The following is a 20,723-nucleotide window of genomic DNA, read 5'->3' as shown; positions in this document are numbered from 1 at the left end:
GAGGAAAACCCTTTTCTGTTGTGTTACTTGTCAATGACCAAATAGTAGTATCAATGATATGACTTTCTTAGGCTGAAAAAGTGGCTAACCTCTTACATGACGGAGGAAGGAAAATTGAGATCGGAATAATGGATGAAGAGAGCTAAAACAAGCTTATAGCTGTTTGGAGAAAGCTGAAGAAGGGTTACATCATACAATTCAGTTACATGTCTGAGGTATGGGTGTAAAGGTGCGCCCATCTCAAAGTAACCAGCTTGGAACTTGTTACCATTCGAGAAATTCTGAAATTCTTTCCATAATTGAATAAAGTGAGGGTGTAACATGCTTAGATGGGATGCCCAAATGACCTCCATGTCATGAAATGACATCAACCAATCAAGTTGCTCATCTGAACAATTTGATGACAAGCCTATACAAAATTATTTGCTATGCACCTTCCTAAAACTTTTTTTACGGCTTTAGAACACTTCTTGCATTTGCTCCAATCTCGAGCTTCTTTTTCTGAGACTTCCCAATGTTCATATGGGATTGGAGAAGGTTGGGGAAAAACAGAAAATTGGTAAATGTCCTCATCAAAGAAATTCACTTCATCGCGAAGTGGTGGCGTGCCCTCTGTAGAGACACGAGGAGATGGGGACGCGTCATGAGCATGGATTCAAGGAGAATTAGATTTATACTTTACCAAAAATGGCCCAACACTTGCATTGATGCCTGATTCAACATTCCTATGTCTATCTATATTTAACTCTTCATACCAATCATCAAAGTATGGATTTGATTGCATCGATAACCTCTTTTTTGACACTAACTTCTTTTTTCCTTTTTTGGTTTAAAGGTATGTTATCAACCGAAGTGTCACTTGAATAATCTTCTATAATTGATTTATTCTTCAAATCTTGACAAGGTGCGCCTCGAGCTCTAAAAAATTAGGAGTCAGATGGTCGTCAGGATAATTAGGCTTGATAGGGCTGATTGAGGGAGAGTAGATTCCCAACCTAGTGTTGAATTCCTTAAAAGGGTGAAAGGATGAAGAAGAGGACGCGCCCTCATCTTCTAGCTGTCAAAACAAAAGTAAATTTCTATTTAAGGGGCGTCCGAAAGGAAATATAGATAAATGAAAAGAAAAAATAATGGGCTGTATAAAAGAACAAGAAGGTGTGCCATGAGGCATTTTCTAGTTATATTTATTAAAATAAAGGGACATTTTAGAGTATTTGTTTATCACAAAGTATGCCTAATTAGAGTATGTATGAAAAAAGAAGGAGGAATGAAATGCGCGCCCAAACATAGCTACCGAATAACTATATGATCTAGCCCTAGTTATATCTTAAGGCGCGTCCTAACATATTCATCAAATAATAGTATGTTACCATTCCAATTTTTACCTTAGGGCGCGCATAGAATAAGACATGTCTGATAAAAAGTTAAGGAGCATTATATACTTAAGCTACGCATGCCCAATTTCAAGATAACGATTCAAATTCTAAAAACATATTTCAATTTGAAAATGTGTGTGAAAACGAATCAAATGACATATACATACATACATACATACATATATACTTACATACATATATATGCATACATACAGTTAATTTCATGATGAATATTTAAGGGAAAATGAACAGTTAAATCAAGATTCCAAGTAATCTACTCGGTGAAATTAAAAAAGAAAAGAAGCATAAAAAATGAACGAATTAGGTACAAAAAACGGAGATGGGATAACATAATTCCGGTGATCTGAAGCTCTAAGCGGCGAAAATGGTAAAAGATTAAAAGAGTAAAGTAAAAAGAGATAAAATGGCATTCCTAAGGCTAGTTATAGAGAAAAGGACGTGGGTACAGCTGTCCTCCATATCACCCATAACTTTCACTATCTCCGCACTAATCGCTTTAACTCACAAGACCGCGTCCTATTATTAAGGTGCACCCTCTTTCATAGATACTTTGATAAATTTTGTTATTTCCAAAATTTGGTACAAGGGATATTCAGGTCAAAGTCGGGTGTATTGGACTTATTTAGGACAAAATAATCAAACAACTGAATGTTTCAAATAAAATTAGGGTTTTCCCTCATCCAGAAAATGAAGGGCGCGTATGTAGGATGGTAGAACAAGGGGAACCCAAACTTGTGGAAAGCTAGGGTGCGCCCTCTATGAACAGAATAAGAAGATGAGCTCGAAGCAAGTTCCTTTGATGAATTTAGTGGACGATCAATGGTTCCAGAAGGGCGATGGATAATTATTACTAACGTATTTTTTTGCAGGTATTCTATTGAAGAACTCTTTCTTGTAATTAAACCACAAGAAGACGGTGTCCATAGTTAGAGACCTCCAAGGGTATTCCTGGACGGAAGGCCTCCTCCTGTAGTCGATGGGTATCCTCATTGGGGATGTGGGATAAACTCTGGTGTGTGCTTTGGGAACTCGTTCTCTGTAGTCAACGGGTGTCCTCGTTGGGAGACTTCGGAATATCCGACACTTTGCACCCAAAATTTTGGGATTACTTGTCATGTGATCTGGTGGGGGCTCCTCATTCGGGGGACAAGAATGCGTCCAGCATTTGGGATAACCATGGTTATACCTTCATTCACGAACTAGAGATACAGCGGTGGGTTATCCTAGGTCGGGGAGATGTCTTATTCACGAAGTCTTAAAGTCATGAACGTGCCTTGGGCCTTTGTAATTAGGCCTCATCGGCGGACATTTGTAAAGATAGTAGAATACGATTTTCAGTAGGTTTCCTACTAGGTCTCGTGATGAGAATTCTAAGCCCATTAGGTTACTTGTTCCCAAGAACTACGTTGGCTTGATTCTCTATAGATAGGGATACGATGGCAAATTATACGGGGTTTAAAGTTGGGAGCGCAAATGAGCCACCACTCACTCTAAACAATCTAAACCACCGATAAACATACAAACATCACATTATGTTCGATTTTCCCGCAAAGAATCATCGTCTTGTATCTTGATTTTAATGACGTAACTCCAATTTTTTTGTTACCAAATTTCCCCGTCAATACTAATCTACAAAATATAGATCCATATAATTTTAAGAAATCCTATAAAAATTATTATAATATCAAAGCATGATTTAATCGAATAATTTCTTTTAGGAAACTGTTGAATTATATTTTATAAAAAAATCTAGTATACATAGTTTTATTACAATCCGATATTTCACTAAATATTACTCCCTCCGTCCCTTTCAATTGTTTACATTTTTTTAAAAGTGTTCGACACGCATTTTAATGTGCATATAAAGTATAGTTCTGTAATTTTTTTTTTACAATTTTTTTTTCTGAATAAAAATTAAAACATTCAACTTTTATTCAGAAAAAGAAAATTGTAAAAATAAGTTACATAACTATACTTTTTATGCACCTTAAAATGTGTGACGAACACTTCCTCAGAAATGTAAACAATTGGAAGAAACTGAGGGAGTAAATAAAAAGAAATGATCATGTTTTTTACCATAATTTTTAATAATTTTATAAAAAAGCAATATCCAAAAAGCCAAAATTATTCAGTATTTTCAAATAATTGATTTTACTAATTTCATCAAAAAAAATAATTAAGATTATCTTTGTGTACACAGGTCACCTGTGTGTGAAATCGTGGCATCTCAAAAAATCTCATCGAATCCAACCACTAACTTACCGCCTCATTTACACCTACCTTTTCTCACACTCTCCTCCACTATATTCCTATTCTTTTCTTGCTGTCATGTTCTAGTATTTTTTGTAAGCTTCTTAATTAGTGTATTTTTTTTCTCAATTTCATAATATTACTATATTATGGACTTAGATTTGGTTGAATTAGATGATTGGGAGGTTCTTCCGTCTGAAGAAACCAGGGGGTTTGAAGTTATTAACAATGATTCTGGAGTGTTAATTAGGCCTGATTATTTTGATTCTAGAAAAGTTGTGATTCAAGAAAGTTCTGGGGTTTGTTTGGATGATGATTTGGTTGATAAATTTGAAGGCGGGATTGTTGAAAAGAGTGGAATTGAAGTGGGTTTTGATGGGGTTGAAAAAAGTGAAGTGGGTTTGATTGAAAAGAGTGATCTTGAAGTGGGTTTTGAGGGGGTTGAAAAAATTGATGTTGGTGGTGTTAAAAATGAAAAAAGTGAAGTGGGTTTGATAAAAAAGAGTGAATTTGAAGTGGGTTTTGTCGAAAAAAGTGAACTTGATGTGGGTTTTGATGGGGTTGGAGAGACTGAGGTTAGGGATTTGGGTTTTGCTGAAAATGAAAGAAGTGAAGTGGGTTTTCTTGAAAAGGGTGGAATGGTTAAAGAAATTGTAGGTAGGGATTTAGGTGTTTTTGAGAATGAAGAAATTGGAGTGGGAATGGTTGGAAGTGTTGATGAGACTGAGTGTTTAGGAGTGGGGAATACTGAGATGAGTGACGGAGCTGATACGAATTTTCGAAATGAGTTGGTTTCGGAAGAGGGTGGCGAAGGTGATAAGCGTTGTGAGTATGTTGATATTGTAAGTGGGGAAAGGGAATCGGGTGGTGAAGGGGAGAAGAGAATTATGGTTCGGTGGAAGCTTCCGTTTGAGTTTTTGAAAAATTGTGCTCTTTGGACTAGTCCTGTCTGGACTGTTTCCATGGCTGCTGCTGTGGTGGGTTTTGTTATTTTGGGACGTAGGTACTATAGTATGAAGAAGAAGAGCAGGAGTGTGCAGGTGAAGGTTACTATGGATGATAAGGTCAGCTGTTTGCTTGTGCATTGTAGTAGTACCAAAGTTTCAATTTGTTGCATTTCTTTTATTATCGTAATGAATTTGCACATTGTTTCGGGATAAAAGTTTTATTGTATGCACTATCAAGACAGTATATGACGCGGGTATTAAACTAATGCAGAATATTTTGATACTTCAGTCATTAGATAAATCTGATATTTAATTTAATAGGTTTTACAGAATATGAGAAAATAGCTTAGAAAGTTATCAATAGTTTAATGTACGTGCAAGTTGAATAGAAATAGCATAAATAAAATTGTAAATGAAATTTTATATATGCATGTAAATTATTAAAAACCTGCTGATAGCCTGATACTTATGGATCAAGTTCTTTATGTCCTATAAAGCATGTTGATCTATCTTTGACCTTGGGAAGATGATACATGTTACTCTGTTTTGGATGTTTTTCTTGCTTTAAATTAATGATTTTGCTTTAACTTATCTGTATTTTGAGATTATTTGTGACTGGTTCAGATTTTTTGACCAGTTCAGGTGTGTTTCCCTCACAGCTTCTTTTGCATTTCTCCTGTCTGTTTTTTTAGAAGCATAGTCTTTGCTTGCTGCTGCATATTTTTCCTTTTAACATGAAAGTTGTTCTTGACAATCCACATTCATCCCAACGCTTTAGAATTTTCAAGCAGAACATTTATTTGTATCATAATACAAACGGTTCTTGATTTACAATATACAGATAATAAACTAAAATACAGGTCCAATGTAAATCATTTGGAACTGCAGAGAAGTAACTCAAGCACTCTAGAAGTTAAGGTATAGCCTGTGAATTTTGAAATCACGGATTAGTGCATAATTGGGTCAGAGATCGGATCTGACTGGAAAATGAAGAATGCAGTCCCAAAATCTGAGAAGGGTAGATGAAGTGAGGTGGATAAACATAAACAACACATGGAAATTCAAAACTATGATGCCAAACTCAAAGCTATAATCATAACCCAAGAATCTTCAAATACCCAAAAACAATATAAAAACTGAAATCAACACATATTATTTACAAGATATTGAAATTAAAAAAAAGAGAGAGATGAAAAACAGAATAACTAAAAGAAGGAAAGAGAGTGGTTAAAAGAACGAAAGGCAGTAACATATAACGGTAACAACTACAAGTAATAATAAAAGTATTTGAGGTATTATCACTTTTAGGATCGTGTGCAGCTTAGATCTATAATTTGAAAATGATAAACTGATGTGCAGCTGTTAGGATAAATTGCATTGTATGAATACACAATTACACATATATGAACTGGGCCCGTAAGAAAATTTCTAAAATTTTACAAAGTAAATTTGTAAAATATACAAAAAATGCTATAGATCATATAATATAATCTATTATAATTTAATGTATATTTGTGGAGTCGAATCGGATCACCCTAAATCCGTATCCAATTGTTTGGTAATCGGATTTCGGATTGAATTTTTTTTTTTTGGTAAATCCATATCCGTTTAAAAGGCCTCGGATTGGGTCGATCGGATCTCCAATCCATTGGCAGGGAAATTATTCTCCGAGAATTCATCTTTCCGAGAAACTCTTTTCGGTGAAAAACAAATGCTGGAAAATCAGGATAATATTTTCTTGGAATTCAATTTTCGTGAAATAAAGGTAGCCTGAAATGTCGTTTCGTTTTTTTGCGAAAGAGAGTAGACATTTGATTATAAGAAATTTTCTTCACTAGATACTTAAGCATTTGCTACCAATCTTCCTTTTCTGTCCTTTCCTATTTTTGTTCACCTAATTACAAATTTTTAAGAAAATAATTTTGTTCAGTTGGATCTTTCATGCAAATGTTCATTCTATATAACTATTATGCCACTAAACATAGGCGAATTAAATTTCATATATGTGCATCCTCCCGACGTTAAAAGTTTTGTATTGAGAAATAAGTGTATATCCACTACCTACTATTCATCATTTCTTCACCCGGTAGAAATTTACAATCTCTAGAAAGTTACGTACTCTCATAATACTCAGACATTTGATTTTGGATAAGGATACATTAATATAGAGGTCCCAAAAGTAGAGGTTGTTATGTTATGCATAATGACATCATTTTCTTGTACTATTCTATATTCTCATATCTTTACTGAAACATTGATAAATAACAATTAAAACACAAAAGTAGTTATACGAAGAGAACAATATGGCTAGGATGGCCCCCTAAAGGAAAATGGCAGCTGATGGTAGCCTCTAATCCTGCTAGATTTCTTAATGAATCTCTAAAAAATGAATTATATATTTATTTAGTAAAATCTTCAAGACAACATTTTAAAACCCTCCTGGGCGCACGCATCTCCATTGTAAAAGCTTCTTGCGACTGCAACTAGTAGAAAACAAATTTATTCAATCAAACAACCGTACCCCGCATAAAGCAGTGTCTAGGGGTATACTGTGCGCAGTCTTACTCTCATTCAAAAGAATGAAGAGGTTGTTTCCACAAAAGACTCTCGGTTTATGTGTGCACAGGTTTTTGTGTTCTAGGTACAAAGTGATATGTCATAATTCACAGTCCAATCCCTGCAACAATAAATTAACGAGTTGGAATTTAATTGAATACAATTTCAAGTTTCCAAATCTTTACATAAATGCATATACATGTATAATCAAACATACATATACTGACATGTATATACATGTCAACATACATACTCCTATCTAATGCGTATAAGACACACACACACTAACAAATCCCTGCAAAATTAAATTAACGGGTTGGATTTTTTTAACTGAACTCGACTAAAATTGTGAACAGCCTTTTTGAATTTGCCTTCTCCAGAAAATGGAGTAAGCGGAACATTGATTCACTTCTTATAGATGTTTATGAATTTGAAATCAACGACAATTAACTCCAATCGGCATATTTATTGATAGTAGAGATCAAATCTATAGTATGCAATTCTTTTTTGTGCCCTTGTCCTTTTAAATCCTCTCAAATCACATCACATCTTAAATGTAGGTTGCTGTCTTTTACATATCAGAGCATTGTCAAATGTGAAAGATATCATTTTGTCTGTATCCTCACAAGCTTACCAGAACCTAATAAAAATAAATATATCGTTATCTGATTTCTGCAGAACATATCTCAGTTCAAAAGTAGAGTTGTTCGCTTAAACGAGGCATTCTTAGTGGTGAAGCATGTTCCCATAATTCGACATTCACTGCCAGCTGCTGGTGTGACACCATGGCCTGCAATGACATTGAGATGAAGCTGATTGAGAAATAGGGTGAAGCGTGGAGCATGTATGTCATACATATATATATGTAGGTGTGTGTATATTTTTATCTGGACTTCCTCTTTGGCTTTTTGGTTTGTATTATTTCTTTTTTCTACATTGAACTTATATAGGGAGAAATGTTTGTTTAATGGTCAATATTTTGTGTAAACTTATCTATTTTATTATGTGTCATGTGATTTTTCTTATCGTTTTTGCTTTTTGGCTTTTCTATCGGTATGAATTATTCTCAATATTAAGCTTTCAAATGGATACTTGGACAGGAATTGTTCTCAGCTTTTTATTAGTTTATAATCATATTAGTTTATAGTCATATTCATAAACGGTTCTCGGTGGTTCTTCATTGTTTCATCGGACGCTAATTATGTTTGATGATCCAAGGCATGGTACTAATTAGCATGGTACTTATTTTCAGTTTTAGCTCAAATTTTGTTTTGGGGGTGTTCATACACAGTTTAATACCTGTCTCCTTTTTTGGAGATTCTGTGTTTGTTGCCAGTTTGTTTGGCTTGCTGCAGAGTCCCCCCACCTCAATTTTTTTTTTTTTTAACTAGTGTCCTTTTGGAGTCTAGTAGAGTTGTTTATACTGCATATGCAATTACTATGGTTTGTTCGTGCTTTTAAGGTTATTACATATATTGTTCCCCCTTCCTCCGTATTGCAAATTTTAGTGTTTCCTACCTAGGGGCATGCTGCACTACAAATCTTTTAGCCTACAGACCATAACATATACTTAAACATTGTTCACCTTAGTTTGTACTTTGTAGGTTAACCTGCTTAAGCTTTCTGTTGCATAATGGCTTCATCTATTTACAGTTTCCTTCCAGCTTTATGTTCTGAACTTTGCTGTTTAAATGTCCAGATTCCTTCTGCTTTCTTTAATTGAAAATTCAATGCCACATGGTGTCCGGTCACCCAGTTTGTTGATTGTATTTTCTATATATTATTAGCAATTTTTTCCTCCCCACAGCTGTTCAGTTTCTGAGTGAAATGGAATGGGCAGATTTGTCCTGGGCTGTTCATCTTGTGTTTAATTATGTATTTAAGTAAGTCGTGCTTCTTATAATGTATGTTTTAAGTAGTGAATAAGAGGTAAATTCATTCCTATGGTGTTGCTGTCCTCTTAATGATAACAAAATGTTCCAGTTAGGTTTCAGATTATGTTAGTCCTATTAGATATTTTTTTTTTCTTTTGGGCGGTAAGCTTCGGCATTCAACTTGTTAAGTAATGTTCACAAGTATGAAGTATCTTTAGTTTGCAAGAGGAATAACTTGGTACCAAAGATTAAACTAGATTTCCATTTTATAAGAGGACTTGTAGCTTTTACCAAACACAGTAGTATTACGAATCCGGAAATGAAAGATTGGATTACCATATTGTTATAAGAGCACTAATATAGAAATCTTAAGTTTATTAAATATGAAATTACAAGAGCAAATTGTATTGAAACGATGACTCGGATACAAATTCAATTTACAAACCAATTAAAGAAATACATGTTTTAACTAGCTCTTTGCTAGTGTATATTTAGTTTCGTACTTGAGTAAAATAGATGATGTTTAGTTTTGGTCAGCTGTGCGAATCAAAGGAGATAAAGTGCTCATGGCATGAGATTGTCTAGAGATGACACCGCCAGTAGTCGGATTTTCGGCCAAGACGATCTCATAACCATCGCCATAAGGCTGCATTCCTCCAGCCAGGAGTTGCCACACCAAGCCCCCGCCTAAGGTTCCACCATGTCTTGCACATCTGTATATATATTTATACACAGCGCCCATGTATACATCTCTGGAACCTGTACTGAAACCTGGATCCTTGTTCGATTTTCCGAACTCAGCTATTACTAGTGGCTTCTTCAGGATTGTCTTTGCGTCCATATGATGGCTTTGCATCCATCTTCCCATGAATGCCATTTGTGCATCTTCATTTTGCTTGGCCAACCTATACATTAGCACATATGTTAATTACTTAACTAAATACAAGTTTATTGTTGATATAAATTTAATTAATCCTTGTAATTAAGTACCAAATATCAGGGTAAGCATGTATGGTGGCGAAGTCGATTTCCTTGATAAGATGGTTGCTAATGAAATCAGTCCCAACTTGGTAACCAGGATTGAACTGTTTCTTCTCAGGCATAGTGTCCCCGTAAAATCCTTCCATGCCAATCGTCAACAAATGCTTGCTATCTATTGATTTCACAAGACTTGCCATCTCTTGAACCCAGCCCTGAAATATCGAGTTTTAAATTAATTTACCTGTCAAACTTGAGTATCATTGACATCAAGTAATTGTCATATATATTACTATGATTAATTTTATAAGGATGGCAACGTACGTTAACTGTTCTGCCAGAGTAATCCACATCGCAACGAGGTTCATTGATAAGCTCCCATGCCATGATTGTCGAATCATCCTTGTACACCCTTTTAGTTATGGTGTTGATCCTTGTCATCACTCTCTGCAAAATTAGTCCACATATATATTCGCTAATTAGACCGGTAAGTACTACAGCTTCTTCTTCGGATTAAAGATTTAAGAATAATATATTACGTGTTCAACCAGTGACAGATCATAATCAGAATTCAGAAAGATCTAGAACTAACATATCTATAATAAATTTTTGATCATTATTTTTTAGCATCAGCAGGTGTAACATATATATTTTACTCTTATTATTATGTACTAGTAAGTCCAGGATGCATGTAGTTCGTTACCTGAACGTGGTTCCTGTAGTAGCCTTTGACGACAGGATGCGTATAGAAATCGTCATCGTTATTCAAACGAACTCCAGCATTTCGAGCCCATTGAACGTATTGCGGCCTCCCTCCATAGTCCTTGTAGTTGTTTGCGAAACTTAAAATCAGGTAAATGTTAAATTTCCGAGCTTCAGAAATGACGAAATCCAAACCCTAGGTACACAAATCCAAAAACACAACCCAATGTTAGGTATTGGTTTTTGTTTATAATCACGTAATCAAAGAAATTAACATAAATGCAGAATCACTATGGATCATGAAAAGGTACGTAAGTAACCAAGTATAATAAACCTGAAAAACACGTTCGTCGTAAGTGCCAGGCGATAACTGGAGTGCATTGCTACCACCATCGGCAAAAGCCCAGGTGCGGCAAACAGACATGCCAGCAGCAGAGGCATCTCGGAACACTTCGGTTACTTTGTATCTCATGCTAGGGTCTGCGGCAACGGTCATCATCCAGTAAGAGTTAAAACCGTTAAAGAGAAATGGAGAGGCATTGAGACTAAATTGGGATCCCTTTATTCCAACAAATCCTTGTTTAATATTATTCTTAGAATAATCCGCAGGATCGGCGTCTACCGCTTTAAAGACAAGAGCTAACGAGAGAAAAAGTAATGCAAAAATACAGGTGATTTTGCTAGGAAAAGCCATTTGTGTGTGATGAGCTAGATAGCTAGAGAGGATATATATATATGTGTTGAATTAGCTTATTGGAAGCTTGGGATATATCAAATAGGAGTGATGGACGAGAGTATTTATAAGGAGCTGGGAACGAAAACAGGTTTACTAAATATAGAAAGAATCGGAGTAATGAAGAAGTTTAATTGGAAGGGTTTGAGGTAGAGTAAGGGAGACATTAGGGTTTCGTGATTTTGCAGAAGTTGAGGTTCGGATTATGGTTGGTTCATTCTAACTGTCTACACCTTTAATTTTCACTTTTGGCATCCTCAATTTTTGGCTTTTCTTTATCCTTGTTAGTCGTTAAGGTTCTCAACAAATTTAAACTTAATAAAGAAGTGCTAGTTATGTATTTCCATTACACTTTAAAATATTCTCTCAGGCCTCAGCTCTCTCTCTGCATGCATGCAGTGCGTGAATTCAGGTAGAGGTTAACAGGTACACATACTACTACAAAAATAAAAAAATAATGGGTTTTTATTATAATTTTGAGCTACAAATATATATATATATATTATAAAATTTCTTTATTAAAAAAGGTTAAGAGTCACTATAATATTAGTAATTTTTTTATAATTTAAGTCATATTTTAGTTTAATTCATAGTTATATGATCATAAGTTGAAGAAGATTAAATGATTAAAATAATATTTTTTAGCACTTAAATTTTAAAAATTCGAAAAAACTAGTAAAAAATAATAAATTTGGATCACCAACTCATAACATACCCGCATAAAATATACATGATATCCTCTTACAAGTCCGACTCTAAATCCGCCGGCGCATGCATATGTTGGCGTCTAGATTCGTTGTTAAGTCAGTTCGTTCAACTGTATTAACCGGATACATGCAGTTAGTTTGTTTCTGCATGTGAATTATTTGTTAATGCAACTAATGATTGATAACCCCATAATGATAACCAATACCATGAGAGTTTTGGCCGGACAATTTTTTTAAATCTGGTGAACTTCTTTCTAATATTGATAATTATTTTTTCTTGGACACTCGTTGCTGGTCTATTTAATATTACATTTTACATTAATATTTGATTTTGCGTTCATAACTAAAAATCGAAACACCTTAACGTTATGGATTAAATCTAACTATATACGTACCGATCCATGAATCAGTTACAAAAGGAAACAAGAACAAGCAACACACGTAATTACGTGATCCACGTTCTTTTACTATTTTTTTTCCAAGGAACACTTATATTAGATTATCACTTACAGGTGGTTGCTTCAGGTTCACCGATTCCGTCTCTGTTCTACACTAATTAAAGTTGTGCTTAAGGAGGATGGGATGAAAATTTGCGAATATCATTTATGCAAAAGAAATAATATACGAAAGAATAGTGACAACTATGAAATATCAGACAATGAAAAATAATTTTTTAATCGAATTGTAAGAATATTGAAGAACACTACGAGAAAAACACATATTTTTGACCAACAAATCTATTGAAAAATGAGATTATTCAATCAGTAATAAGGGTCATATTCAGTTTTAATAATTTATTATTCGATTTATGCAATATTGATATCAATTTTAAGTTATAATTGAATCTAGTATTTTGAATTATTTTCGGTTGAATTTCTGATTAGGAAAAAGTGAAGTGAATGTCTTCCAAAAATTGTAGATATATAAGAGTGGTAGTTTAAATTTCTTGATACGAAATGAAAAAAAAGGTATAAATGATGAATATATTTTCAAAATAAAGTAAAAATTTATATCATTCCTTCAATTTCATTGGGTCCCAAAACACAACCTTAAGTATGTTATATATAGAGGTTAATTAGATAGTGAAAAATTCTATAGAGACCTCTTTTTTATCGGAGACCTTAGAGACCATATATGTTCTACGAGTATCACTAATTCATTAAAATTATTGAATATCATTTAAGTTTAATAAGTAGAATATGTATGTTCTGCAAGCTGAACAAATGTTCTGCAAACTTAACATGTTTTGCAGAATAAAGTATTTTTGTAATGTTTTACATGCTGTACATATATGATATTCAAGATTTTGAATAAAATAAAGATCTTTGTAGAGCACGATTCACAAATAATATGTTTTGCAATATTTTTATGCAATATTTAACTTGCAGAACACAAGTGGTCTTCAAGATCTTCAAAAAAAGTGGTCTCCATAGAACTTAACCCAGATAGATATATAAGATACTCTATTATTAAAGTCCAGTAGCTGAAATTTAAATGAAATAATTACAGATCGAATTGTATATTTAAGATTCAAACTTTTATCCTACAATTATGAGTCAAACTTTTTATCCTGCAATTATGCATCAATTTTAATCGCAAACAATCTTACAAATAATAAGTAAACAATAATAATGAAAAGTAAAACTAGCTAGAATAGTAACCGAATTATTTGTTGACACTAATATTTTGGGTGGGTAGATATATAGATAGAAGCTGTAAGACTTGATGAGTCGGAGAACCTGAATTGGATGAGACGCTGCTCGGCAACAGCCAAGACAACTGAGCATGGCGACTCTTAGTCGACGACAGTTTTGCGCGGAGTCTGGCTTGCTGGGGCTGCTGGTTCTGTTGGAGCTATTGGCGATAATCTTGGCAACAACTAGAGTATTGAGTAGCAAATCACTTGGTGATGGTTATTGACGGTTTTGAGGGTTCATAGCAGTTGGATGATAAGGAAAACTGGCAAATAATAGGGGCACAAATGGCAGGCACTCAAGGGGGCAGTTGCAAGGCATGGGGGACAGTTTTATAAACTACCCGACAGTTATAAAACTGCCTTAGAATTCAAATTCGTGGCTGATCTATTTATAAGTTAGGCATTCAGTTGTAAACATATATTGTGTGATATCATATTGCTTGTATTGGGTAGAACATAGACAATAGTTTGGGAGACACTTGGGTTGGGGGATATCTAAGTGTAATTGTGGGATCCTTTGTATATATTGTGGTAATAATATAAAGGTTGGCATTCGCCGTATATCATGTGCACTTTCATGTACATATTGTGGTAGATAGTGTACTTATATCATATTGTCGTTTATGAGGGAAGGCTTCTGTTCTTGTGGTGCTTGGGCAGACGGCGACTGTATGGGCGACGAGGCTGCTAGGCGATAGGAGCATAAGAGCAGGCCGCGCGGGCGATTTGAAGAAAAAAAATACGCCTGTGACAACTGGTATTAGAGCTACGTTTATAAGTGTGTGTTAGGAATATGTTGTAGGCTTGATGATATTTTACCAAAACACTTTAGTTGATTTAACTAAGTGTACTTGTAGCTTTCAACGGATAATCTTACTCTGTCATCCGTTAAAAGAGTAACTTATGTTTAAATAAATTTTTGTACCACATTCCTGTATACTGAAATGTCTTAGAGGATGAGAGATTGTAGGATATTCTAAGTCATGTTGACTACTAGAATGATATGCAAAATAGGTTGGCTAATTGTAAATATTAGATGTCTTGTAATTTTGCATAAATGAAATGGTATCAATTGTTATGGAAATTATACCATCAACGGATAATTTGCAAAGCTCTCAACAGATGACACAAAGAACCTTCAACGGATGATCCATAACAGACTCAACGGATAATGTTGAAGTCTCAAGGACCATCAGATTCAAATAGCATTTGATAGTGCTTGACAGTCATATGGGTTGATTGTATACAAAAGGAATGTGGCGGCCTATTTGTAGGTTTATGAGAACAAAGAAGTATTTCCATTTTCATGCTTACTTGAAAAAATACAAAGATACTGTATAGAGAAATAAAGAAACATGTGATGAAGACTTAGACGTTTTGTTTTATATGTTTGTCTTTTTCATATGTAACTTGGTGATATATAAACCAACAGTAGCAAGTAGAAAAATTATCAATTGGACTGAGAAATAGAAAAAGTTACATCTGTTAGGAATTTTTCTGTTCTTTCTTTGCAATCACTTGTAAGCAGCTGTGTGCATTCTTGCATCACAAAATTCTTAATCAATATATATCTCTAGTGGAAAAGATCAATCCACCAGAAAGTTTTTGAATCTTTGTGTTTAATTACTTTGTGTCTTAAATACACTTATATTTCATTTCCGCACATTTTCATATTCAAACACAAATATATTTTGGTGAAGAATTTTCTTAATTTCCAAAAGAAACCAAGAATTACATTCAACCCCCTTCTATAATTCTATTGTTAGGTTGTTTGGGAATAAAAGTGTGGGAATTCAGTAGCACGATGGTTAACGGGAATTCCACAAGTGAGAGATTGGCAAGGCTGAAGGAATTTGTTGGCATTCCGTTGTCAAGCAATGAGATAAGTTTGGCGAATCAGATTCAAGTTCTTAGAGAAGAATTGAATGAATTCAAGGAGATGGTTGCTGGTCATATGGCTACAAATGATGGAAAATTTACTGATCTATTTGCAACAACGAAGGCTTCATCGGAAAACATGAGCGATCAGTTGCAAAGTGAGAGGAAGAAAATTGTTGTCTTGAAAAGGGCTATGGATGGAACTTCTATGGGTGGTGTTGATGGCCATTCTAAACCAAAAATTCCTGAACCAAAGGCATTTAGTGGGAGTCGTAGTGCCAAGGAGTTGGAGAAATTTCTGTTGGATATGAAGCAATACTTCAAGGCTGCTCATACAAATGTTGAAGAACAAGTCACCATCACAAGTATGTATCTAGTGGAGGATGCGAAGCTTTGGTGGCGCACTTGAATAGAAGATGTAAGCGCTGCGAGGGTGATTATTGTGACATGGGAAGCACTTAAGCAAGAGTTGAAATATCAGTTTTTACCTCCTAATGCAGCTTGGTTGAAAGAGAGAATCTGAAAGCGTTGAAACAAAGTGGTTCTATTCGGGATAATGTGAAAGAGTTCAGTAGTTTGTTGCTGGATATCAAGAACATGTCTGAGGAAGACAAGTTGTTTAATTTCATGTCTGGTTTGAAGGCTTGGGCCCAAAATGGGTTATATAGGCAGGTTGTCAAGGACTTGGCGATGATGATTGCTGTTGTGGATGGGTTAGTAGATTACAAGCTTTCAAGTTCAGAAGATGGGACTGAAGTTGTGGCAATGAAGAGAAACAATCTAGACAAGTGAAAAAGGGTTGTTATCTTTGTGGCGGCGCAAACTTTATGAGGGAACGTCCTAAGAAGGAAAAGGTCAATGCCTTGTTGGTTGAAGAAGCTGAAGAGCAACCAATGGTAAGGGCTGGATTATTGCGTTTGGTTAATACTGTGAAAGTTGTTGAAGATGCTCCAAGTGTGGGGGCATATTCAAAATAGAGTAAGTATATATTGGAGGCTAGCAGGCGAGCCTAAGGAGTCTGCACAATTGGGCGACCATCGCCTAGGTTGGCTTAATTATTTGGGGAATAGGCGACGAGTTCTTGGATGATGGGTAACAAAGTCAGGCCGATGGGTGGTAAGCGAAAACACTGATTTGGTTTGTTACATCGTTCGAGTTAATTAGTGGGATGACTTCACAAAATGGGCAGCGACATCATAGCTTCTAAGGGGTGCTAGCATTGAGCTGCTTGATTGGGGTTGTTGACATGGTGAAGGCAGAATGGAGGATGCTCATGAAGTTGAGAAAAAACTCAAGTCAATGAGGATATTGACTCAAGTCGTGTGAGAGGGTTTATAAGACTTTTTGGCTGGGCATGAGTCGGAGAACCTGAGTTTGATGAGATGCCGCTCAGCGAAAGCCAAGGCGACTGAGCATGGAGACTCTTAGTCGGCGACATCTGTCCGCGGAGTATAGCTTGCTTGGACTGCTGGTTCTGCTGGGTCTACTAGGGCTACTGGCGACAGTCTTGGAAACATCTAGAGTGTTGGGTAGCAAATCATTTGGTGACGGTTATTGACGATTTTGAGGGTTCATAGCAGTTGGATGACAAGGGAAACTTGCAAATAATAGGAGCACAAGTGAAAGGCACTCAAGGGGGCAGTTGTAAGCATGGTTGTAGAAATCGAAAATCGAACTAGATCGGTGTAGCCACCGATTTACGATTTATTGAAAATCGGGGATTTATCGGAATATTAAATTGGAATAAAATCGGATATATTTTAAAATTATTTTTAAAAATATATGTTAAATAAATACTTGTACATGTAATTTGGCTTGGATATGTTACTGTTGTCATTTCTAGCCAAATATTTGTTGTGTGATATTATGGTTTTGCGTGCCTTGTTTATTAAAAATAACAATTTATCAACTTTTCCATCTCTCTGTTCATTTTCTCCTCTCCTGACTTCTCTCTTCTTCTTCCATCGGCCGGATTCTTCTTTCTCATTCGCCGATCTCGGTTAACATGACGCCGGTCTTTGTTAACACACGGAGTTTCTTTCTTCTTCTTCTTTGGGTCTATTTTTTCTCTTCATGTCTCGAATCATGTGTTTGATTCGTCGGTTTTTGACCGGAAAGTCGCCGATTTTAACCAGAAAATCGCCGATTTGACCTTATATCTCACAAAATGTTTTCTTTTCCGATTTGACTTTATAATATCGCTTGATTTGCTTACAGCAATTTATCGGCCGATTTATCGAAGAAATCGCCTATTTCTGTAACACTGGTTGCGAGGCATGAGGGACAGTTTTATAAACTGCCCGACAGTTATAAAACTGCCTTAGAGTTCAAATTCATGGATGATCTATATTTATGTATTAGGCATTTAGTTATAAACATATATTTAGTGATATACTATTGCTTGTATTGGGTAAAATATAGGCAATAGTGTAGGAGACAGTTGGGTTGGGGAGATCTAAGTGTAATTGTGGGATCCTTTGTATATATTATAGTAATAATATAGTGGTTGGCATTCGCCGTAAGTTATGTGCACTTTAATATACATATTGTGGTAGATAGTGTACTTGTATCATATAGGAGTTTTTGAGGGAAGGCTGCTATTCTTGTGGTGCTTGGGCAGACGGCGACTGTGTGGGCGACGAGAGAGCAGACCGCGCGAGCGATTTGAAAAAAAAAGAATAGGCCTATGACAGAAGCCCTATTGATTGTGATAAAAATATAAATGAAAATAAAATAGTAAATAACGAGTTTGGATGAGCAATTAAAATAACTTAGAATAAGTAATAAAAAAGTACTGCATGTTAATTGCTAGTGTAGGTGATAATGCTGCTGTTAGTGTAAAATGTATATTGGTTGGTTTTTCTTTTTGACCGAAAAGGCTGCAAGCAGCAAACTAGATTAGGAAATTATATCTTAACAGATATACAAGACATGCGTGAGGATCGGTGATCCAGTTACAAAGAATTCTAAGGGACATAGCCTCGTTTGCAATCCAGCAAACAAATTTATTGGATGAACGAGAAACAAACGAAAAAGATAAAATGATGGAGAAAGGTATCCTACGAATATCATCAACAATAGTAGCAATTTGTTAAGGCGGAGCAATCATGAAAGAACATAATGAAATTGTTACCTTACACTCCGATTCAATAATAGCATGGCTGAACTTTTTTCGATAAGAAAGTTCACAAGCTTTTCATATTGCAAGAGTTTCAGCCTGTACAGAAGAACTTGCAGATGTAGTATAACATTATCTGATCTTGAAAGTCCCTGGTAACAATTTCATATCTAGGCAGCACGACCACCGAAAAAACCACCGTCACAATTAATTTTCACCTTACGAAAATTAGGGGATCCCAATGTAGTGAATTTGGTTGATTATGATGGTTTTCAGCAAGAGGCTGAAGGATCGTATAAACTTCTTTATGATAACTTAAGAAATTATTAATAACAGAGTTTGGACAAACTTGGATATCTTCAAATATGTAAGAGTTCCTCCGCTTTCAAATTCCCTAAGCACTATAAGCAAATATTGTCAGGAAATCAACAGCTTGGATTTGTGACGGAATATGGCTTATAAGATTATCAATCCATTGGTATATAGTGAAATAAGGAGGAATATCTTGAAGAAGTGAAAGAAATGCTTCAAACCAAATCAGTTTAGTCCAAGCACAACCAAAAGACAAATGTTCCGTAAATTCTGGGGCAAAAAAATAAGTGAGGCACATCGGCGAGCTTCCATAATTACTCCTGAAAAGGTCAAGTACAATAGGCAAAGCATTTAAACAAATTCTACACAAATAATTCTTAAGCTTTAGAGGACATTTAGTTTTCCATATAAGCTTCCAAACAATTTTGCTTTGCGAAAATGAAGCCGAATCTAGATGAGAAGAACCGTTATATTTAAGCTTTTGAGTTATGTAGTAACCTCACTTGCCAATGTAAGTGACATTTTCAGTAAAATACTAAATAATTTTATCATCATTTTGACTAATGGGTATACTCTGAATCATTGAGATTGCTGAATCTGGAACAAACTCCTTAAGATTTGGCAAAATCTCATTCTTTATTAATAATAAAGTCACTAACATAATAATTAGAAATGAAATGACCACGAACATCAGGGAAAAAAATCAGGAGCAGATGGAATCCAACGATTTTTATAAAAGTTAATGTCTCGGCCATTACCAACGTGCCAACGAAACACATGTAGGAGGATTTCTGTGCCTCGAATCATTGAAGCCCATAACCAAGAAGTAATTATACCTTTTTTAGCAGTGAGGAAAATCTCTTGAGAAAAAACACCTTTGATGACCCTATCCCAAAAAGCAGAAGGATTCATTATGAGTCGCCAATATTGCTTTTCCAAAAGAGCTAAATGGAAAGAGGCTAGGTCTCGAAATCTTAGACCTCCGTCTGCCTTTGACTGCACCACAGAGTCCCAATATTTCCAATGGATGCATTTTTTTGAAACATCTCCACTCCACTAGAATCGCCGAATAGTTGTTGAAAAAAGTCACATTTGTTTTTGGCAAATGAAAACATTGCATTACATATAAAGGAAAAGCTTGAATAACTGATTTGATTAGAATTTCTCTTCTTGCTTGGGATATATTTTAATTTCCACCCCTTCATCTTGTTGAGGGCCTTGTCTAGGATAAAGTTGAACATATTCTTTTTGTTTTTACCCAAAATAATTGGAAGCCCGAGATAAAAAGAATCATCTGGCATAATTTTCATCCCTAAGATATTAGCAAGGGACCTTTGGAGACCCAAAGGAGTGTTCGGAGATAAATGAATGAAAAATTTATTGACTATTGTAATTAATTAGTTGTCTAGAGGCATGACGACAGTCTTCTAATATCGGTATTAGAGCATTTCCTTCATCCATGGAAGCATTAATAAATAAGAGAGCATAATCCACAAAAAATATATGCAAAATGGTTGGACAATGTCGAGAAAGCCGCATACCTGAGATAATACCTCTATCAACTGCCAATTGAAG

General features: G+C 35.2%; 2 protein-coding genes across 2 annotated transcripts; one reads left to right on the top strand and one right to left on the bottom strand.

The window, feature by feature from the left end:
• The first annotated feature begins 3,632 nt into the window (after positions 1 to 3,632).
• Positions 3,633 to 8,176, top strand: LOC141712629 (uncharacterized). The gene is made up of 2 exons (XM_074515636.1): positions 3,633 to 4,711; positions 7,829 to 8,176. Exons 1-2 carry the CDS (start codon positions 3,797 to 3,799, stop codon positions 7,958 to 7,960), a joined length of 1,047 nt encoding a protein of 348 aa, XP_074371737.1. The 5' UTR covers positions 3,633 to 3,796; the 3' UTR covers positions 7,961 to 8,176.
• Positions 8,177 to 9,449: 1,273 nt separating this feature from the next.
• On the bottom strand, positions 9,450 to 11,458 carry LOC141710823 (mannan endo-1,4-beta-mannosidase 5-like). Its single transcript, XM_074513344.1, has 5 exons — positions 11,039 to 11,458; positions 10,706 to 10,900; positions 10,327 to 10,449; positions 10,015 to 10,217; positions 9,450 to 9,929 (listed from the first exon to the last, which is right to left on the bottom strand). The coding sequence occupies exons 1-5, from the start codon at positions 11,396 to 11,398 to the stop codon at positions 9,548 to 9,550; spliced, it is 1,263 nt and encodes a 420-aa protein (XP_074369445.1). The 5' UTR covers positions 11,399 to 11,458; the 3' UTR covers positions 9,450 to 9,547.
• Positions 11,459 to 20,723: the final 9,265 nt, after the last annotated feature.

This window comes from Apium graveolens, chromosome 3 (assembly GCF_009905375.1).
Source record: "Apium graveolens cultivar Ventura chromosome 3, ASM990537v1, whole genome shotgun sequence".
Taxonomy (NCBI): domain Eukaryota; kingdom Viridiplantae; phylum Streptophyta; class Magnoliopsida; order Apiales; family Apiaceae; genus Apium; species Apium graveolens.
This window is presented reverse-complemented; position numbering and strand designations above follow the sequence as displayed.